The sequence below is a fragment of the Rana temporaria genome, chromosome 13 (genome assembly GCF_905171775.1).
Source record: "Rana temporaria chromosome 13, aRanTem1.1, whole genome shotgun sequence".
NCBI classification, from domain to species: Eukaryota; Metazoa; Chordata; class Amphibia; order Anura; family Ranidae; genus Rana; species Rana temporaria.
Genome location: NC_053501.1, coordinates 99009922 through 99033708, shown reverse-complemented (window position 1 = coordinate 99033708; position 23787 = coordinate 99009922). Strand labels below are relative to the sequence as shown.

Sequence of the window (23787 nt, the reverse complement as noted above, 5' to 3'; positions counted from 1 at the left end):
GCGTCATTGCAACGGTCTCAACAGGTGTCAGGTTGCGGGGCTGAGATTGTGTGGTGGCAATTTTTATTTTTTTTCTGCACTTTTATATTTCTTTTTGCGTTTTTTTTTTTTTTTTTTCCGTTTTGTAAGGGTCATGTGTTGCAAGGGTCTTAACAAGGGTGTCGGCTGCTGAGACGATTTAGTGTGGTTGCAAGAGTCTCGATGAGTGTGGGGCTGCTAAGACGGTATTGCGTTTGCAAGGGTCTTAACAAGGGTGTCAGGCTGTGGAGACGAATTTTGCGTCATTGCAACGGTCTCAACAGGTGTCAGGTTGCGGGGCTGAGATTGTGTGGTGGCAATTTTTTTTTTTTTTTTCTGCACTTTTATATATTTTTTTTTTTTTTTTTTGCGTTTTTTTTTTTTCTTCGTTTTGTAAGGGTCATGTGTTGCAAGGGTCTTAACAAGGGTGTCGGCTGCTGAGACGATTTAGTGTGGTTGCAAGAGTCTCGATGAGTGTGGGGCTGCTAAGACGGTATTGCGTTTGCAAGGGTCTTAACAAGGGTGTCAGGCTGTGGAGACGAATTTTGCATCGTTGCAACGGTCTCAACAGGTGTCAGGTTGCTGGGCTGAGGTTACGTGGTGGCAATAGTTTTTTTTTTTTTTTTTTTTTTTTTTTTGCGTTTTATATATTTTTTTCCTTTTTTGCGTTTTTTTTTTTTTTTTCGCATTTTGTAATGGTCATGTGTTGCAAGGGTCTCAGCAAGGGTATCAGACTGCTGAGATGATTTGCATGGTTGCAAGGTCTCAATCAATAAGAATTGGGTTACTGAGAAAGGATAAAAACACCTGGTTTGTTTGTACCTTAAGCAAGCAGTATAAGGTAAAAGGACAACGCCTGTTTGAATCGTAGGTTCCATAGGGGCCACTAATGAACGATATGGGAGACAACGAATGGTAGCAAATTGATAGGACATAAAGAATGTGTAAATCTTACTTGCGACAGTGGGCCATGCGAGTGAGTTTGCGGCGGACTGTGGCTGGAGTGAAACATGTCGGGAATGTGTAGCGTGATGCCGTGCATGGGGCAAAACAACAAGGTTTGGTGTAGAAAATAGAACACGAGAAGTGCGTATCAATGCTTTGTAAGCTCCACTGCGGGAACAAGCAATTCCTAAGTTCCGCTGCGGGAACTAAAACACACGACATGGGGAAACAATGAATGACAACGGTAGAAAGTATGCAATGTATCTGATACAAAATGGTTGTAAAATGCATGAAATGAATCCGATACGAATTGATAGTAAGGAGTATTGAACGAATCTAATACGAATTGGTTGTAGAGTGTATGCTACCCCTTGCTTTGAAACCGAACACCTACCAACCACCCATCCCCCCAGGCTAATCAAGTGCAGACAAGGCACCATGTGAGTCCAATTAGCACCTCAATCTGCCAAAGAACCCATACAAACACATGTCAATCTCCAAATGGATTTACAAATGAATCGTATGTTTGGCAGAAGGAAGTTACAAATGTACTACGCCTGAGCCAAATGATGTTGGAACATGAGCAAAAGTAACTCAGAAGCAGATTTTTTCCCAAAAGGGATGCAGGATAGGAAGCATAACGAATTGTAAGATTGCACAAGATACGAAAAGGTTTGAATCCTACCTGCGAAGTAAGCGGGAACCGCCGGCGAAGACCATGAAGGGAGAAGCCGCAAAGCGCTTGCGATGTCGAATGCGATTAAATGCGCAGACTCACGGATATGAGGTGAGCTGGGAAGAGTCGGCCCAGTGACGTGTAGTACTGCACACTGAACCGACAAAGAGCATGTGTGAGTGGGCTGCTTAAATACCCTCCGGGCTCCTCCCATAAACTCAGGCCACCATACTGGCCTTCTTATTTAGCTAATCAATTTTATATGTACGTAAAAAATGTGTAAAACATTTTCAGGTCTGATAAAAATGTAACCACAAGCACGGATATTTCGATTATGTCTGCAAAGTGTTTCGTGATAAGTTTCAGACCCTTCTTCAGCATTGAGTTTTCTCTTTGTATAATCAGCCAACTCAGATGCGTCCAAAACTGTCTTTTCACAAACCCCTCTCCACTCCACCCTTTGTGTTTCACAAGTCCCATTGGAAAACGAACACAATTTGTATTGACGTAATAAAAAAAAATTAGAACTATATGGATATTTTGGATTGCATTACTGATATGTAATATGTTTTTGTAATAAATCATCTATATTAGTCTTGAAAAGAGAATTGAATAAAATATGAAACACTGTAATGAAAATGTTATACTTCACATAAAAGGCAATTTTAGAGTTGTACTCCAGGCACAAAGGGTATATAAACCTTAAAGTGGTTGTAAAGGATTTTGTTTTTAAATAACAAACATGTTATACTTACCTCCACTGTGCAGCTCGTTTTGCACAAAGCGGCCCGCGAACCCCCTCTTCTGAGGGCCCCCGGCGGCTCCTCCCCGCATCAGATAACCCCCCTCTGAGAAGCGCTCTCCCAGGGGGTTACCTTGCGGCCGTGCTCCCGAGTCCAGCATTTGCGTCCATAGACACGAATGTCGGACTTGGCCCCCGACACCCGCGTCATTGGATTTGATTGACAGCAGCGGGAGCCAATGGCTGAGCTGCTACCAATCTATCCAATTAAGAGCCAAGAACTCATGGAGAGAGGGACCGCGGGGACGTGCCGACGGAAATGCGGGCCTCAGGTAAGTAAAACGGAGGGGGCTAGGGTGCCAGTCACTGCAAGGTGTTTTTTTACCTTAATGCACAGGATGCATTAAAGTGGTTGTAAAGGTAAATGTATTTTCACCTTAATGCATCCTATGCATTAAGGTGCAAAAACATCCGACGGTACCGGCTCCCCCCGAACCCCCGTTTTACTTACCTGACCCCTCGAAAGTCCTGCGCGCGTCCCCGTGATCCTCTTCAGTTCCCAGCCTGGCCGTTGATTGGCTAGGCTGGACGGATTGATAGCACAGCGGATGACACGGTGCGCCGGGGGGCGGGGCCGAGTGATACAGTTGGCGGCTATGCCCGCCGCTGTATCAAGGGAGCACGCTCGCAAAAGCTTTTCACCATGCGAGCTCGCATGAAGGTGGAAAGCTTTTGCGAGGAGGAGCCGAGACAGCCGCCGAAGGACCCCAGAAGACAGGGTTAGGGGACACTCTGTGCAAAACAGGCTGCACAGTGGAGGTAAGTATAACACGTTTGTTGTTTAAAAAAAAAAAAAACTTTGCCTTTAGTGTTCCTTTAAGATGAAAAAACACAAAGGTTTACAACCCCTTTAAATCAATTTTTCAGTATGTTGGGATGTTGGGACCATGTGTTACTGGATACAGCTTTCCTAAAGAAGACGTCTCAGCAGGAAAGAAAGCTTACCTGCTGGCTCAGAGATGATATGCAGTACTATTTGGCACTATTTACCCTTGTCTGCCAGTTGCCCCAACCTTGGCTTACCCATCACTATCGCTTGTCCTGGTTGCTGCTTCCCCTCTCTCCCTGCGGAGCGTGACCTTGGGGACCCCAGGGGTCGTGACCTGGATCCAGCTGCGGCGAAGGCCATCCTCACCACCAGAGGCTCTGGTGAACACAAAGCTGGGTCTTAGACTCCGCCCCCTGGGGAATCTTGGGCTCACGCTTCCTCTCTGATCGCAGCAGTCGACCATAGGGTTCACTACCCTGTGGTGCATCCCTGACCCCAACAGGGTGCACTTGTCACCTGGCCACAGGTGACCTGACACGGTGGCATGCCCTCTTCTCTGCTTCGCAAACATTGGAGAGCCATTGTTCCAGTACCAGTTTATATATGAAATGGCATATTCAATGTGTAAATTCTTCCAGGTCCTCACCACCTACTGTGTTTTTTTTCCTGGTCATTTTAAGTTAGTTGATTCATTTTTCAATTCATGTATTATCAGATATGGATCAGTGGTTGAAAATCTCAAATAACAGCAACTATGTGATTACAAATATTTTGGTAATTTGAAGGGTACAATTATTGGAATTTGGGTGTGTGGTACACAAGAGAAATAAAGATGGGCACCAGGGATCTAGAGCAGCCATTCTTAATCAAGTTTCCGTAAAACGCTAGAGTTCCTACAGAGGTTGCTCGGCATTTCTTGAGCCATGGATAATTGACCTCCCATCTGATGGTGTCCAGGGGCGGACTGACCATTGAGTCACTCGGGCACTGCCACTGGGGGGCCCCATCAGGGTTGCCAGGCTCAGTAAAACTAGGGACAGTATGTAAAAATCTATGTTTTTTTTACATCTGTCCCTGATATGTCCGAAACCGACATGCTTTTGATGTGAAAATCCCAAGATTTTAGATGCCCCGCCTCTGCACTGCCTCCTGGCGTGGTGGCCATATCTGTAAGCCCAGGGGCCCCATAATATTCTATTTCCCGGGGGCCCCATGAGTTGTCAGTCCGCCCCTGATGGTGTTGGCATATTTCTGGGCCTAACGCCACTTGGCAGAGCCGCCAGCATGACAACAAAGATCTTTGAAGGGTGACATTCTGACCAAGACTGTAGAGGGGGCATTCTTCTCACTGACCATCAAATAACCCCTGAGACCTGAAAATTATATAAAGCTTCCCCTGGGATTTAAAAGTTGAAAACGGTGGATCTAGAGGACGGATTGGTTTTGTGTAAAAAGTAATTAATATATAAAAAGCTCCAACGATCTTTAAAGAATTTCCACTGGAATTATTTTTTATTTCGCAGACAGAAAAAAAAAGAAACATTTCATAATTATTGAATTAGATGCCTCTCATGGGAGTCTGTGAATATATGAGGTCTGTTCGTTTCCAAGTGAACCTCTGACTCCTGACACCTAGAAATTGTGTTTATGGGCTTTGATGGTCTTTAAAAAACAAGGGCTTTTAGGTTTTCCAGATGTTACCTCGCTGACCGGTGATAAATGTTTATTTAAATTTCTGGTACAACTGATGGTGTCATTCGGATCCTCAGAACTTGTGAGGAACGACTGATATGACACACTTCTAACCCATTTCTGATTGTTAATTCAGCAACATACTGCAACTATTAACTGATCTCCAGGCTACTAAATTACAGCTCAGCATCAAAGGAAGAAAAGCTTTGTTGTTTGATTCATTTGAGGTTTCCCGTAGAATGAGAATTGTACATATGAGGAATAGGAAGAAGTGTCTGAATTTTATCCCCTTTCTTGTTCTATTTCCAATTTATAATAAAAATACACATTTAAAGGGAAATCAATGCGTAATTTCAGGGATTGAATAGTTTGAATTATTATTGCAGTGTAATTTTTTTTAAATACCTTTTTACATTTTTTAAACTTGCTATTTTTCTCATTGTAATAAATATAGGAATTTCTGGACTAGCCACAAGAGGGGACTCTTAGTGGCTCAGTGCAATTCTTCCACATCTTAAACCCAATCACTAAAATCTCATATAGGGGCAGATCCACGCGTCGTATCTTTGTTTTGTATCCACAAAACAAGATACGACGGCATCTGGGATCGATCCGACAGGCGTACGTCTTAGTACGCCGTCAGATCTTAGATGCAATTTTCGTTCGGCTTTTTCCAGCGTATAGTTAAAGGTGCTGTATGGTGGCGTACTCAATGTTAAGTATGGCCGTCGTTCCCGCGTACAATTTTGAATTTTTTACGTTGTTTGCGTAAGTCGTTTGCGAATAGAAATTTGCGTAGAATGACGTCACCGTCGTAAGCATTGGCTTCTTCCAGTCAAATTTCGAGCATGCGCACTGGGATACCCCCAGGGACGGCGCATGCGCAGTTAAAAAAAAACGTTGTTTACGTCGGGTCACAATGTATTTACATAAAACACGCCCCCATTACATCCATTTGAATTCCACGCCCTTACGCCGCCAGAGATACACTACGCCGCCGTAACTTACGGCGCAAATTCTTTGTGGATTCAAAATAAAATAAATAAGTTACGGCGGCGTAGTGTATCTTAGATACGCTGCGCCTGGCGTACAGATGCGCCGCTGTACGAGGATCTGCCCCAGTATGTTTAACATGTTCAGTTCAGTTTAAAAGTAATTTTCAATGTTTAGTTTCAAAACTGGAGCTTGCAGTAAAAAATTCAAGGTGATACTGCCATAACTAAATGTAATTAATTAGAACAACCCTTCTCAGCCAAGGTTCTATACAAAACCTAGTGTTTCTCCAGAGGCTTCCATGAGGAGTGACAGGTTGACCTTCAACCCAGTGGTGTCTGCATAGCTCCAGGACCAATGCAACTTAAAGGGGTTGTAAAGGTTCAAATTTGTTCTTTCTTCAGGGGTTCCCCCGCCAGCGCTCTTTGTTCCCCCCGTTTATAAGGTGCCCCCACGGAGAGCCACTTTCCCATGGGGGCACCCATGCGGGCCCGCTACCAATCCCGCTGCTGCGTCCATTGACACAGACAGCAGGACTTCTGTCTTGCCCCCCCACTCCTGTGTCACTGGGTTTGATTGACAGCAGCCGGACAACAGCTGGGCTCATGCACATCGCTGGAAAGGGTAGGCTCAGGTAAGAAAAAAGGGGGAGGGAGAGAGTCTGGGGGCAGCTGCAGCAAATAAGGTTTTTCACCTTAATGCATAGAATGCATTAAGGTGAAAAACCTTGAAGCCCTGTACACACGGGCCAGAATCTCGTCAGAAAAAAAAAACGTTGTTTTTCCTGACGAGATTTTTGGCAAGAATCTCTTGCCGCCCGAGTGTACAGACACGCCATTCAAAAGAACCGCGGTTCTTTTGAATGGCAAGAACGAGGTGACGTCATTGTGTACGACGAGCACGCGCTTGTCGCATTCAATGCCGCAACTGCCATCTTGCTGCACCCTACCTATGCCTAAGAAGCTACCGCGCATGCGTCAAAGTCATTTCGAGCATGCGCGGGTTTCCACGGCGACAGGTAAGTATACACACTCTTGGGTTTCTCGGCAGGAAAACACTGCCGAGAATCACGACAAGAAAATAGAGAGCATGTTCTCTATTTTTCTCGTCTAGATTTTAGGCAGTTTTCCTGACGAGAAACCTGAAAGCCTCGTACACACGCACAGTATACTCGGCAAGAAAGCTCTGCCAGCAGTTTTCTTGCTGGTTCTTGCCGAGTAAACCGAGCATGTGTACGAGGCTTCAGATTTTACAGTCCCTTTAACAGAGTCAGAGACCATTAATCTTTTTACCTGTCTGTTAGGATGGCATTTTACCTATTGACTACCAATGTATAGAGCAGTCTTCCTTTTGATGACTAATGTAAGGGGCATGCTTCGTACCAACACCCAGAAATTCTTCCTGCTTCCCCCAATGGTGTAATGCTTTCTTTACACTGAACATGAATGTAAGGAGACCTTTCACTGACCACCAATGTAAAGAGACCCTTCACCGACCACCAATTCAAGGGGGCATTTTTCTACTGAACACCAATGTAAGGAATGTTATCATGCACAGCATTGGGTGTTAAAATTGTCCCCCTTTTCGAATACTTTACCATTACTTCCTTTTTAGTTCTTTAAGGCATTCCTGTATCTATAACTTACTGGTTTTGCTAAAGTAGATTTTAGTAGAGATTCCGACGTATGCCAGTTTGTCTGATTTTAAGTTAGGTGATTCATTTTTCCAGTTTGTGTATTATCAGAAATGAATCGGTGGTTGAAAATCTGAAATAACAGCAACTATAATATTACAGTTATTTTGGTCATTTGAAGGGTACAATTTGTGGAAATTGGCTGCCAAGGGATACACAAGTAAAAAAAGGTTGGTCACAAGAAATCTAAAACAGCCATTTTTTAGGGTTCTCTAGGCTTCTCCATGGAACCCTAGTGTTCCTCCAGAGGTTGCTAGGGGTTCCTTAAGCTGTGGACGATTGACCTCCCATCTGAGTGCCTGCAAAGGTTTCAGTACTAATGCCACTTAGCAACAGTGATGTAAACTTAGGTAACACTAATGATCTTTTAGCTATCTGTAAGGCCTCGTACACACGATAGGTTAAACAGAGGACAACGGTCAGATGGACTGTTTTCATTGGTCAAAACCGATCGCGTGTGGGCCCCATAGGTTATTTAACCATCGGTTAAAAAAAAGCCAACTTGTTTTAAATTTAACCGATGGATTCCTAACCGATAGGTCAAAACCGATCGTTAGTAAGCACAACCATCAGTTAAAAATCCACGCATGCTCAGAGTCAAGTCGACGCATGCTTGGAAGCATTGAACTTCGTTTTTTTTAGCACGTCGCTGTGTTTTACGTCACCGCGTTCTGACACGTTTTTTAACCGATGGTGTGTAGGTGCGACGGACCATCAGTCAGCTTCATCGGTTAACCAATGAAAATGGTTCATCAGACCGTTCTCATCGGATGGACTGATCGTGTGTACGAGGCTTTAGGGTGGCATTCTTACTACCACTGTAAGGGGGCCATTGTTTCCGTTGACCATGAATGTAAGAGTCTTCTTCTCAATGACCCCTGATTAATTTGTTTTAGTAGGGGTTCCTTAAATCCTGATAACTATTTCAATGGTTCCTTTAGGTTAAAAAGGTCTAGAAAATCTGCATGAGCGTTTACATCGATATTAAAGAAAACCTATCACAGGAGAATTATACAGGCATTGCTGGTCTCTCCAGCTGATTCTCGCACTGATGGTTTCGGTACTTTTCGTGTCTCTTATCTGTAACAATAATAGAGATGAGGAACAATGACTTTTTTCAGCTTTCGTTTGCTGCACACTTGTTCCCGCTCATAATGGATTTATTATCGATGGATGCAACAGGACAAGTAAGACACCACATTGAACAGCCAAGATTTAGGAAGGAGAGAAGAGGTCTCACTACTAGAGGCCAGGGGGAATAAAATATGCCAAAAGGTGCTTCCTCCAATCTGTATCCATAAAACTGGTCACAAATGTTTGGGTAGACTGGTCCTAGATTGCCCGTCATGGAAGAAATTTGTAACTAATGGCCAGGGAATTTTGTCAAATGGATAGGAAATTATATAAAATGATGGATGCCCAGACAGAAAAACTGAGATTGACAACTCTGATGTACAGACATAGACTAATATACCTGGGCCAGCGTATAGCAAGCTGCTTTCTTGACAATAGCTAAGGGCATGTGCATAGCATAACATATCTGCTTTCAGTTCTTTATGAGGGAACCATGCTTCACTGCAGATGCATAACAAGTAATCCTATCCCTAGAGCAGCTGTGTGACTTTCTACATGGGCTGGATGCAGGAGGCTGCCTGCTTATCTCACTGACATAAGAATCCCATCAAGGAACACATTACCAAACTTCAGTCTCTGGACCTACGCATAAGCTATCATTTGGATACAAGACGGGAGGGAAATGTAACAGCCAGTTCATGCCTGAGGATAAGTGTGCCCAAATGAATACAAACACCAATGGTCCTTAATTAGTTAATAGGGGAATCCTGTATATACTGTATTTATCTTCATATAGCGCGCCCCGGCGTATAGCGCGCACCCCCAACCTGGAAGGGAAATTTCAGGGAAAAATAAAATACTTACAGTTTGAATGCCCCTCGTCGGTGTCTTGCCCGGCGTCCATCGGTGGCCTTGTCCGGTCCGGCGTCCGTCTGCGGCCTCGGTGGTGTCCTCCCCACTTCTCTCGCGCTGTTTCTGAGCCGATCCCCGCTTCCCGCACTGTGTTTGAACGCCACCGCCGACATATACCGAGCGCAGTACACTCGGGCACGCTCGGCTCCTCTAGCATAAAAGCTAGGAGGCGGCACAGGGCGTGACCGCGAGCGGAGCCAAGCCTGGCCGAGTGTACCCGAGTGTACTGCGCTCGGTATATGCCGGCAGCGGCATTCAAACACAGCGCTACAAATAATGTAGAAATGTGTATGTGATAACTGAAGTGTTTAGACTTTCAGAACCATGTTTAGAAAGACACTGTTACATTGCCCATTAAGGGCTAAGTGACAGAGTTTTTGTAAAGCCCCTTCTGATCTAATCTTTCCAGTTGTCACAAATGTCACTTCTTCCCCAATGCAGGGGGTCAGACACTATAGCTGGCTACTGTGCGCTTCACCTATAGCAGCCCCCTTTCCCTTAAGTCAAGAAGGCCTACCGGTACTTGGTTGCCCCCAGGACTTAAACGCAATGCTATAGTGTCTGGGCAGCCCACCCTGGTAGACGCGAACAGAGCAAACAACAGATTATTTGCAGTTTAGCAGATAGCATGGTTTTAAGACGATCCAGGTAATAAGGAAAGTGGAGTTTTGGGGTGGTCCGGTATCTGATCTGGGTCATAAACAGGGAGATTTAACAGCAAAGTAGTGCAGGCAAACGGAAGGCTTGATCAGAACAATGCAGGTCTCTATCTCTATCACAAGCGAGGAATAGAGTGTTCAGTTTGGTTATATCAGGTGACTGATCAGATCAATCAGTCAACAGGTGAACACATGCAGGGAAGAAATGCAACAGCCAACACCCAGTTGCTGGAATGAGCAGCATGGGCACTAAGTGATCATGACACCAGTTCTCCCATGTCACTTCTACATGTGACCTTCTTCCCCTGTGACAGTGTTTTGGACTACAACAATGAAAATAGTACAGCCTAATGCCGTGTACACACGATCGGGCAAATCGATGAGAACGGTCTGATGTACCGTTTTCATCGGACCAAACCGATCGTGTGTGGGCCCCATCGGTTATTTATCCATAGGTTAAAAAAAAGCAACCTTGTTTTAAATTTTACCGATGGATACCTAACCGATAGAAAAAAAACGATCGTTAGTAGGCACAACCATCGGTTAAAAATCCACGCATGCTCAGAATCAAGTCGACGCATGCTTGGAAGCATTGAACTTCGTTTTTTTCAGCACGTCGTTGTGTTTTACGTCACCGCGTTCTGACACGATTGTTTTTTTAACTGATGGTGTGTAGGTGCGACGGACCATCAGTCAGCTTCATCGGTTAACCGATGAAAATGGTTCATCAGACCGTTCTCATCGGATGGACCGATGAGAACGGTCCATCTTGGCTGTGATACCAGCAGCCCCAGCAGACTCAGAGTTGTTAAAAAAGTGACACCCTATGCCTATAGTATTCCTCCTAGCTCCCTGTAAAAGGCTATGTAGGGAACTGAGGGGCAAATAAGCTGGGCCAGCACATACAGTAAATAGACACTCTTAGAACAGGAGGGGGCTGTACGAGGGAAATTCCCAGAAGGCAAGCAGGCCTACCAGTACTCGGTTGCCCTAAGGACTTATACACAATGCTTTAGTGCCTGGCTACCACGCCAGGGCATGCGCAAACTGAGCAAAGCAAACTGATACTTGTGGTTGTCAGACAGGCAAAATTCAGAATAGTCAGGGTCGAAATCCAAAGTCAAAGGCAGGTAGAGTCCAGAGGATAGCCAATATCCCATCCAAGGTCATCACCGAGGTAATCCAATCTAGCAGAGCAGGGCAGACAAACAGGTAGCTTGATCAGGTGTTACACACTCTATCACAAGCATGAGATTCAAAACTGTTCTGGTGACAGCTGTCTATGGAGATTTGGTCTCACCTTGATGAGATTTTCTTTTCCAGTTGTGTCTCCAAGGATGAAACAAGAATGGAAATTTCCCCAATGGGATACAGAAAACAAAAAAAAAACTCAACATGGTTTAAATATTCCCTACAGTATCCAAAGGGTGTAAATAGCAAAAATGGAAATTCAATTGGTAATGTGACCGGTTAATAGAGATCACTTAGGCCTTGTACACACGGTCGGACAAAACCGATGAGAATGGTCCGACGGACCGTTTTCATCAGTTTACCGCTAAAGTGGCCTGATGGTCTGATGTGCGTACACACCATCGTTCCAAAAACCGATCGGGTCAGGACGTGGTGACGTCAAACACACGTCGTGCTGAATAAATCGAAGTTCAATGCTTCCAAGCATGTGTCGACTTGATTCTGAGCATGCACGGGTTTTGAACCGATGCTTTTCTGTACTAACCATCGGTTTGGACCGATCGGGCAGCGGTCCATCGGTTCGGTTTTGAAGCATGTTTTAAAATTTTGGACCGAAGGAAAACAGACTTATGGGCTATACACACGGTCGGTTTGGACCGATGAAACTGAACCTCGGTCCATTCTCATCGGTTTTGTCTGACCGTGTGTACGGGGCCTAACAGTCCTTCCTGGGTATGTCTTTCAACTGTTTACCAGAACTTTTCTTCTGTAATAGGAGAGAGGTTACTGGGCAGTCAAGAACCTGACACCCTAAAAAAAATAGTGTCCTTATTCATACCCTCCACTGTATGGTGCTGATTGACAACTCACTTACATAGAGCAGAACAAATAATCTCCTGTTGCATCATGGAAGCTAAACCTTATTTTAGTTACGACTTGTTGATGAGAAGGCAATGCTACAAACTTCTAACAATCTTTTAAACTCTTCCAAGTGTGCTTGATTGTCAGAGATCTGGCATTCAAAAACATTAAAGAACCAAGGTTCCCTACCTATAGCAACCAAACCAAATCCATCTTGTACTCGTCTGGCTTCAGTAAAGTGTTCTTATTTTTTGCCGTAAGTTACTGCCAGGGCCACCTTCAGGGGAGTACAGGCAGTACACCTGTAAGGGGCCCGGTGGTCCCCAGGGGCCCGAATGGCATCCCCCTTTTTTTTTCCGTCAGCACCCAAAGCCCCCCGACCTCTAAGGGGCCGGTGGTCCTCAGGGCCCCGGATGGCATCCCCCTTTTTTTTTATCGTCAGCACCCAAACCCCTCCCGATCTCTATAGGGCCCCGAATGGAATCCCCCTTTTTTTTGTTCGTCAGCACCCAAAGCCCCCCAACCTTAATTCGCGGCGGAAGCCCCCCCAGCTTCTTGATTCACGGCGGCCCCCCATTCTCTCAATTTGCGGCATCCCCCCGCTTCTCACTCAACTTGTGACACCACTCCCCCCCTGCTTCTCAACTTGCGTGGGTCACCCCCTCCCGCTTCTCAACTTGTGTCACCCCACCGCTACTCCCCCCGCTTCTCAATTTGCGGCGACAGCACCCCCCTGGTTCTCTGCTCCAGGGGGCCCATGCCTGAAGCTGTGTAAGGGGCCCAAAAATTCCTGATGGCAGCCCTGGTTACTGCACTTTGCTACTTTCAGTGTTTGTCTACATACACATGGATGTGTGTAGGCACTAAATATGTGAAAAACAAATGTTTTCCCATGCCTTGGGAGCCACAGGTGGGACATACAGCTGGTGAATGGCTATATGCCCCTGCACTTGTGTAAACCCCAATGTTTTTGTGTATTAGTGTACCCGCACATGTGTGTATGACCTATTTTCCCAAATGTGAAACTTTTCAGTTTGGAAAATACACACAGATGCATCAGCGTTTACACAAATTCAGGGACGTACAGCAATTCACGTACATCCAACCCACCTGTGGCCCCCTCAGACGCAGTAAAACATATTTTTTATGGCAGGCAAATTTTTTGCCTGCAAATATCTGTGTGCATGTGGTCTTTAAGAAATTCAGTGGTTTTGATTTTATAGAATAGGTTTTTGTTTTGTCGAAATGTCATTGGGCGGTGTTTGGGGTCAGTTTAGATGTAGATGGTGCTTAGCCATGTTCCTCTTCATTACTTTAGATGTCAGGCATTACATGTGGTTGAGCGGTTTCCAGTGACAGGTTCTCGTTGTTGCATGTGATGTGTGAAGAGATCGGGGATTGTAGAATTTCTGATGTCAGGAATACCTCAGTTGGTAGTAGTATCGGAATCCCAGTGACAGCACATGTCATTGTTACGCCGCTGCTATTTCTGACTTGGCAAAGTTCACTCCTCTTCCGTTGCAGGCCTTTGTCCAGGAGAGACAGATCCCAGCCTTGATAGGACACGCAACATGAAAGAGTATTATTCTGTGTGCAGTCCTATTGTGTCTCGTTCACACAAACCCTCCATCGCGATGCAGTACAAATATCGCTATACTATCCCTTTGTACTCCACAGAGCTGGAACAATCGCACTGAAAACAGAGAGATTGGCAAATGACTGTTTGTGTAACAGTTACATTGATACGGCTGTTTTGAAATGATATTCGGGTTTTTGATGTCCATAGTAGCGTGTAAAATATAGCGTACTTGATGGATCATTTTGCTGAAATGTGTCTGGGGAATGCTGATATCTTAGAGAGATTGCCGTGTTGACAGCGGATTTGGAATGGTAGAACATTAATGTTTATGAAGGAGGAGTGTAGTACGGTTTGGCTCTTGGGTCTATTAAATGAAGTTCCCAGCCTTGAAAATCTGGATTGTATTGGAAGTCGTTACGCGGCTAATTTTTACATATGGTGACATCCCACATAACAAAGAAGAGACGTGTTAAACAGTGTAGACTTGTCGTGTTCCAGAGGTGATTGCCCTTGTGATAGAAGACATTAGCCCTGAAACATTTCGTAATAGAAAAAAAATAATTAAAGAGTATCTCTACACAAATGGTAACATAAAGTTACAGTATCTTAACAGTCTTACTGGAGAAGGCAGAAAAAAAAGTAAAAGAGAAAGAACTTATCTTTCCTGGAGAAGTTGCTGCTCGTGTAACTAAAGCTATCGATATTTTGTTTCAGTTGTTGGGGAATAACAAGATACGCCGACGTAAGTGCAAATGTGCACCGTCGTATCTGTGCGCCGGACCCACAAACTAAGATGCGCCTAAAAATAGGCTTCATCCCGCCAACGTAACTTGCCTACGCCGGCGTAGGGTGGGTGCACATTTAGGCTGGACGCATGGTGGCGCTCCCTCTGATTAGCCATTCAAATATGCAAATGAGTGAAATACGGCGATTCACAAACATACGTGCGCCCGACGATAAGTGCGCATAAGTTGTACGTCCGGCGTAAAGTTATTCCCCATAAAGGAGGTGTAACCCAGCAGCAGACATACAAAGGTCTGCACCAGGGAACACAAGCCGGCGTATTTTACGTTGGACGTGTCTGGCTGGGCGTAGGATACGTTCACGCCGTACGCAGTGATCCGGAGTAGTTTAGGCAGTTGTTCCGACGTGGTTGTGAGCATGCACAGGGGGATGCGTCCACGTTTCGGCCTCATTTGCATGGCTCACGCCCACTTCCACCTACGCCGGCGTACGCCTTTGAAACCCAGCACAGTGTAGGGAGCACTGGCTTGGTGAATTCCATGCTTGCCTCTCTGTGCTGCTTTGGCATAGCGTACATTGTTTGCGCTACGGCGGTGTAATGTGCGCCTGCTCTCTGTGAATCTGGGCCAAGGTCATCAATTTATTCTAGTGCAGCATTTCTCCAGGAAAGGTTTTGGATTTGGATCCTTCTGTTTTATTTATCCATCCAGTGAGACTGCAAAACTCCAAAAGTTCTAACCATTTCAGTACTTCATACCAGCTGACAACAATACATGGTGCTTTCAAGTATGGGGGAACACCAGGGCCATCTTAATGCAAGGGCACTCCTGGGGACTTCCCAGGGGCCCCAGGTACATGGGGGCCCCACAATAATTTTGCATTACATCATACTTGCCAACTGTCCCAGGTTTGCTGGGACAGTCATGCTTTTTGCTGAACTGTCCCCATATAGTCGTGTTCCGGGAAGTGTCCCAGAACCTATACTGTGCCCACCTGATCCCAGTATTGTGTCCTCCTGACCCCCCCCCTGTAATGTGCCGTTCTAAATCCCGGCTGTGTGTATGCTCGCTAGCAATTTTCCCGTCAGGAAAACAGCTGGGAATCCCGACGGGAAAATAGAGAACCTGCTTTCTATTTTCCCGTCGGGATTCCCGGCAGAGTGTTTCCTGCTGAGAAAAACGGTCGTCTGTATGCTTACCTGCAGCGTAGAAAAACCGTGCATGCTCGATAACACTTTGATGCCTGCGCGGTAGCATACAACGTTAGTCTGGGGTGTAGCAAGATGGCGGCGACGGAATCTAATGTGAATAGACACCGCCTCGTCGTAGTCAATGATTTCACCGCGTTCTTGCCATTCAAAAGAACGCCAGGTTTTTATGTGGCCGTGTGTATACACGGCTTTTCAGGGCAAGCCTGCCAGGAATCCCATCGTGAAAACCAAAGTTTTTTTCCCGACGGGATTCCCGGTCGTGTGTACAGGGCTTTTGTGTTGACTAGTCTTTGATTAATGGAATGTTTTCCTTTTGTAAAATCGATTTTATTGAAAGACCTAATGAATATATGTTTCTCATGGGACACTGACCCCTCAATCAACCATTTATACTTTATTTCTTGAAAGTAGGTGTGCAAATTGGGGCAAGCTGGTAGGGGCCCCAGTGCATTACTTTTCCCAGGGGCCCATGATGCTATGAAGATGGCCCTGGGGAACACGTGACTTCCTCCCAGGTCCAAGTCGATAAAAACGGACTGAAGTTCAGTTTCATCGGTCCAAACCGACCGTGTGTACGGCCCATCGGTCTGTTGTCCTTCGGACAAAAATTAGAGAACTTGCTTTAAAATCGAACCGATGGACGGCTGACCATCTGTCAAAACCGATAGTTAGTACACAAAAGCATTGGATCAAAACCCGCGCATGCTCAGAATCAAGTCGACGCATGCTTGGAAGCATTGAACTTCATTTTTTTCAGCACGTCGTGTGTTTTACGTCGTTACCGCGTTCTGAACCGATCGTTTTTTGAACTGATGGTGTGTACGCACATCAGACCATCAGTCTGTTTCAGCGGTGAACTGATGAAAACGGTCCGTCGGACCATTCTCAACGGATGGACCGGTCGTGTGTACGCGGCCTTATAGATCACAACAGTTCTTCTATTAGTTATTTTGTTGGTTTCCCAGCTTGCGGAAATTAGAAAACTTGTTTTGCAACAGCTAGACATAGAATTAAGATAACCTGTCCTCTCTTGGGTAAAATATATTCCGCAGTTAAAGTTTAAAATTATTATGTATTTACATTTATGAAATTGATGCTTAAAATCTAAAGGTTTTAATCTGATAAGTTGGCAAAATCAAATGTTTTGTAAGATGCCCCTATAAATGAAGATCCTTTTATTTTACTTCAAGTTATAGATTGTGGGTTAGAAATGCTGCCATGTTCCATCTACCATTTTGTTTAATTTCTGGATCAATCTAGCCATTGATTTTGGCTAGTTCTTTACATTATTTCCTGTAGGACACAAGCAGTTGGACATCTACCAGCTTTCTCCTTTAATTAGTGGTCTACTTATATTTATGTGCTTTTAATGATGAATAAAATAAAATACAATTAATCATATGCTTCTCTTTGTGCTTTACAGTTACCTTATCGGACACCAAGACAAGCCTTAGAGGATGAAGTTGTTGAGAATAAAATTGCTGGCGTGTGGGGCCTTTGGGGACCTTGGTCTTCGTGCTCTCAAACTTGTGGCTTAGGAGTTATTGAGAGAAGTCGAACTTGTTTGACTCCATATCAGCAAGTTCCCTGGATGCCAAGATCAGAGCCAAACCCTCATATTGTTCAACCCCAACCTCAGCCTCCATTTCATGATGATAGATCTAATGTTTTCTCAATGGGACCAGCTAGGCCATCTTACCCATTTCATACAGATGGAGAAATTGCAGCTGCCTATGTAGACCCTTACATGCCACGAAACCCTTCTTCTTCCCGCTACAATCCTTTTAACCGCAACACCAGACAAGAAACAGTTCCTGGTGGATCCCAGCTATATCCAAGACGGGAACACTCTCCCTATCATCGATCCACAACAAACCGAGGACGTGGAGTACCAAGGAACCCCGACACGTTGTGGCAGCCATCTCCACTGGATGTCCCGCATAGACAAGATGCCCTGCGTGCTTCTGAAACTATCTCTATCCATAGGAAACCTCACAAAGATAGTCCTATACAATTTAATACAAGGAATGCTTCAAGAGGTGATGATTCTAATGCACCATGGCCTTTCTTTCCAGATTCTATTCCACTTCTGAAACCTGAAAGTTGGGAGGAAACCAACCTAGGACAAGCTCTGCCTCCTCTTACTCCTACTAAAGAGTCTCGCTTTTCACGCAGGTAGGTTGCTTCTCTCAAAAAAAAAAGCTATTATTAAAATACAGGTAATAAAGTTGACCCAATAGACCAGGGATTGCCGGTGTCTTCTGCTGGCATCTGAGCTTCATATTCCTATAACTAAAAAAAGAGTTCTCTCATTGTTAACACAACTTTACATGGCCAGAAATGTATTTAATTAGTATTGGCCATTAACCTTTTCTCCTCCTGAACACGGCAAAAACAGAATTTACATTGTAATATCTTGGAAGGTCCAAGATCACCAGCCAGCCGAGTTGGTAAAAGCAAACAGTCTTTATTTTTCAAAGGATAATCGATAGCAGCTTATGTTTCATTATGGAAAGCAAACAAAACAGTCCATCCAACCCTGCTTTAACCCAAACTTTCAGCTTGCCACCAGGAAAACCTTGCCCCTTAACAGGGTCAAAAGTCCCTCATGCTTTCGGCACTAGAAAAGGACCATAGGAGCACAGGCAGCGTCTCAATAGCCAGACATTCCTCAACCTTCACACAACTCTGTCCTCTTTCACTCAACACCTCTACAAACACCTGCTGACTGCTTCCTGCCCTTTTCAGCCCTCCTTTGTAGGCAAGTTAACCGATACAGGACCAAGATACCCGTAGTCAGGGTTGGAGGCTCTTTGCCACCCAACAATCTCTCCAACCCTCTGAATTCTGTGTCTCATATGCAGACTTAATAATCCTGAGAAAACTGCAAGTCAGTTTTCCCGCTTTACCAGATCACTCTGGAACCCCTCACCCTTCATGGGTGAGACTCCCTGAGTACCCCCTCTTACAGAGTCCACAACCCAAATAATGGAGACACATACTACCCATCCAGGACCTATCGCTGGCATCCTGTACAACATGTTGTAACAATATGTTGACAGACTAGGATTAGTAAAACAGGAATATTTTCTGTTTAAAGAGTTGATCCTAGCCAAGAAGTTTTGCTTTGGGCTTCAATGTTAGTACTGCAACTGATTTTACATCAGTTGGCTAGGCCCTCTACTCATTTGCCATCTTAGAAGACTCAGGTTAAGGTTTTAAGCACCCATGTTAGTGCTAAATGATTTGTCTCAATACTCTTAACTGAAACATGTGGTGTAGGAGAGCTTGTTCTGTTGAAAAACAACAGACATACTGGCCAGTTTACAAGCAACATAAATTAAAGCCTAAAAAAGAAAATCAATGCGGCCATCACATCTAGGAAATGGTAACTTGCAATATAATAAATGTTTGCTTTTGGCTTTAATACCACTTTAAAGAGGAGTTCCACCCAAAAATGGAACTTCCGCTTTTCGGAAACCTCCCCCCCTTCGGTGTCACATTCCCCAGAGGGGAAGGGAGAGCAGATACCTGTTTAATACAGGTATTTTCTCCCATTTCTGGGCATAGATAGCCGCATTATCTGCGGGTATCTATGCCATGTCTGGCGCCTCTTCTGTTCCCACACCGCTGTCTTCTGGGAGACACACAGGTCCCAGAAGACAGCAGGGACCATTCGGATTGCTCAGCGTGACTCTCGTATGTGCAGTAGGGAACCCGGAAGTAAAGCCGCAAGGCTTCACTTCCTGATTCCCTTACCGAAAATGGCGGCGGCAGCATACGAGAGCCGAGTGAGAGATCGGCTTCGGGTGCCGACATCGCGGGACAGGTAAATATTCTTATGTCCAGGTCAGGTAAATATTCTTATTTAAAAGTCAGCAGCTGCAGTATTTGTGGGTGGAGTGTTTTGAGGATGGTAAATGTTAAGAATAATCCCACTGTTCTATTTTTCCATAGCTTGGGCCAATAGAATTATGTATATATTATACCTGGCCAATGCCCCTGGAGGCTGGAAATCACTGAAGTGGACACAATTACTTCAGTAATTTTTGCTTGCGTCCAGGTGCTTTGCACTTTCTGAATTAATGCAAGACATTCTCTGATTGGACGAGTTGGCAATGATGTCACACTCTCCACCTCATGTCATCGGAGAACCCTTCGCAAACAAATGTAATGCAAACCATTCTCTGAATGGTGCCCGAGCTGAGTTGCTGAGCTCTGGTATTCATAGTCAGGTCAGACACTAAGCATAGGACTAAGAAGCGAGTGGAGATCACTGAAGTAGTAGTGTCTACAGTACTTGGCCAGTTATGATATATACATACACTAGTTACATTTGTTCAAGCTGGACCTATATAATTATTAAAAATTAACCATGTCTGGAATTCATCTTTAAAGTGCACCTTGCCCCTTGTAAAAGTGGACGTAGACCTAGTAGACCTTGGCACCCTTATCATTCAAACCACGCAACAGTCAAGACATGCCATTTGTCAATGATATAGCACTGACATCAGGCCTCGTACACATGATAGGTTAACCAGAGGACAACGGTCTGATGGACCGTTTTCATCGGTCAAAACCGATCGTGTGTGGGCCCCATAGGTTATTTAACCATCGGTTAAAAAAAAAGCCAACTTGCTTTTAATTTAACCGATGGATTCCTAACCGATAGGTCAAAACCGATCGTCAGTAGGCACAACCATTGGTTAAAAGTCCACGCATGCTCAGAATCAATTTGACGCATGCTTGGAAGCATTGAACTTAGTTTTTTTCAGCACGTCGTTGTGTTTTACGTCACCGCATTCTGACGCGATCGTTTTTTTAACCGATGGTGTGAAGGGGCGACGGACCATCAGTCAGCTTCATCGGTTAACCTATGATAATGGTCCTTCAGACCGTTCTCATCGGATGGACTGATCGTGTGTACGAGGCTTCAGACATTCTATTGTTGGTATGCTGCTCAGAAACTTTTTCCACATGCATTTTGCAGCACTGTGAGCCTGGGATACAGCTGCCATATTAAAGTTAGACCTAGAATAAAAGAAGAGAGTCATAGAGATAGGGCCTACATGACTGGGTTAAAAGGGGGTTTGTATAGCACAACATAACATAATACAATAGTAATAAATTGTATTAAAATTTTAATAATCTGAATTACAGAAGGGAGAAGAGGGGAAATAGTACACAACAAAGAGAGAGTATGGAAGTCAGAGATTTTAGATGGGAGAGGTCAGGGTTTTCAGGGTGGGGGGCAGGGGGGGGTTTAGGGTATATTAATATTGGTTAATGACGATTGATTTTCATATTTTTTTTATATACAGTATATATATTAATATTGACTAATGCTCTTTTTTGAAATGTAATAATGTTGGGTTTATATTGAAAACTAATAAAGTTCTAAAAAAAAAGGGGGGGGGGGGCGTTTGGAATAGACAGAGATCTTTGGAAAATAAAATAAAATATGGCGTTAGGGTACTTACCCGATTAATGGGTCAAACAAGCACAGGAGGGGCTTCAAGAGATGGTCTGAGCAGGGTCTCAAGAAAGTCATTGTTGTCATTGAGGAGTAGAAGAGGACTCCAGTGGCAACCTGTGAAGCTCTGGTGAACTCCATGCCCAAGAGGGTTAAGGCAGTGCTGGAAAATAATGGTAGCCACACAAAATATTGACACCCAATTTGGAAATTTCACAAATTTTACTCACTTTTGTTGCCAGTGGTTTAGACATTAATGGCTGTGTGTTGAGTTATTTTGAGGGGACAGAAACGTTATACAAGCTGTACACTCACTACTTTACATTGTACAGTATCAAAGTGTAATTTCTACAGTGTTGTCACATGAAAAGATAGAATAAAATATTTTCAAAAATGTGAGGGGTGTACACACTTTTGTGAGATACTATAAATCTTTTTACTTGTCCCTGTTTAAATGTGTTTTATAGCTTTATTTTGTTTCTGAACACCTATTGAAAAGCTGTCATGTGATATAAATTGATGTTGTTTGGAATGAACATTTTGTCTGATTCCAATACAGTTACATTTTAAAACTTGGACCAATTTACGATAAAGTGTTAGTCTTTTGAAATTTCACCTTTTCATATTTTTTAACGCAGGAGATGTGATTTACAGAGTAGCCAAAACAATCCTGCTCTTGGATATCAATCGTGTTTATTTTAAGCAAAAGAAATTGTTGGAAATGTATACTTAATCTCTGCAGAAGAAGGGATTCGTTTAAAGCAATTAAGTGTTTAAATGTTCTTGCAACTTTCTTAATGCCTTGTATGGGCAGCAGCTCCTTGGAATCTGTTTTCCTTTGCCGTTCTGTGCCTTGTGCCAAGTATTACGGATGAGGTGAAAGGGGATTTTGGATTTTTTTTTAGCCAAATGATAACATTGCAATTAATATACCCCTCATCATGAATCATGGATTTTAGCTGGCCTAAATTATGCATATTAATTATCGTTATCAATGGGAACTTTGCAGCATTCTAAATGTTTACTTGAGTAATAATTTGGGAAGTTTAAGACATTAATCAACTGATTTTGGTTCTTCTTTTTACTTTTAGATCTCGAGTTAGAAATGCAATCAAACCAGGGAAATATGGTTATGGGAAGGTACCATTTGCTTTGCCTCTTCATACTGAAAAGGAGGAATCACAGAGGTCCAAGAGACACCATAAAATGATGGCCTTTAGCACTACGGCAAGTCCCAGACGAGATCACAGGAAAGAGCTTAGGCCAACTCAACCATCAATGGAAAGCCAGAGAATGCTCAATGATCGGTCTCCCAGTCAGGCCACAGATATCGTTGGGGCATCTTCTAAAAGGAGATTACAGTCAGTAAAGAAGCCAAAAAGGTCTAGGCAGTCTGATTACGCATCGTGGACAGAGTCATCAGAATATGATTTTAGCATTGGAAAGAATGTTGATTCTGCAACAGCAGCCCCAAAATTGAAATCCTCCATCAAAGAGACAGATGGCAATCAAGATCCCCAGTTTGATATTTGGGATTCCTGGGTTGACGTCGATGGTCATAGAGACACTTCAGAAAAAGCTGGAGTAGAGGATCCAGAGGAACCTAACAACAGGAGAACAATGTATGAAAATATATTGGCTGCCAAAAAACTACCTCCGATCCATAAGATTACCGCAACGCCAATGTCACCTGTAAATCAAGCATTGAAGCATGTTGAAGAAGATGAGCTTATCAGGACAAGTATATTGAGAAGTTCTGCTACTCAAGTAAAAAAAGAGGACAGTAAGAAGATCTTACCCACAAAGATAACTGGTACAGCGAGACCGATGCAAAGCAAGCTACTAGGCCATAGAGCGGATGTTTCAATAAAAAATAGGCAGCCAGCAGAAAGAGAGAGAAATCATCATGAAAGGAGATTTATTCATGAACATTCTAATAGACAGGACACAAAGACAATACAAAACAATGATTCCATCAGTGATGAAGCAACAGAAAATGAGCAAAGGTCAGAGATGTCACACCAACCAAGATCCCGCAGCCACAGACAAAGTCCGTACAGACATAACACAGATAGTAGTAGAGCCTATCACAGTCTGTATAAAGATAATCCAGTTCAGGGAGATCCCTGGACTTCTCTGGGAAGAAATCAGCCAATGACTTTCGACAGAGGGCAGGATCAAAGGTCAAGTCAGAATCAGAACACAGAATTTCCTCAGTGGAACTTGTATAATCCAGGAACAGAGGAATTCCATTGTGAGGGTGAAAAGAAACAGTACAAGTCGTGCAACCAAGAGGTATGCTATAAATCACAGTATGATTACACATCAGAACTTTTTAGAGCCATGCGTTTAGAGTGCTTGTCAGTTATCTAGTTCCCCTCCATCGTGCAGGCGCTCTGAGAAAAAAAGTTGGTTAGAAGTGACTCAACTTCTTCTCAGAGTGAAAGAGGACGTTGCTTCCATTTTCTCAGTGTGGGATTCCTATTACCTGTTCCC

The 23787-nt window shown here is 44.0% G+C and overlaps 1 protein-coding gene across 3 annotated transcripts in view; it reads left to right on the top strand.

Moving 5' to 3' along the window:
• The window catches only part of ADAMTSL4 (ADAMTS like 4), a 312392-nt gene that overhangs the window by 103745 nt on the left and 184860 nt on the right, over positions 1-23787 (top strand). For all 3 annotated transcript variants that reach the window (XM_040332769.1, XM_040332770.1, XM_040332768.1), the window contains 2 exons: positions 17242-17993; positions 22383-23586. In XM_040332769.1, the coding sequence (XP_040188703.1) occupies positions 17242-17993; positions 22383-23586 (1956 nt within the window). The remainder of the gene's footprint in view (positions 1-17241; positions 17994-22382; positions 23587-23787) is intronic.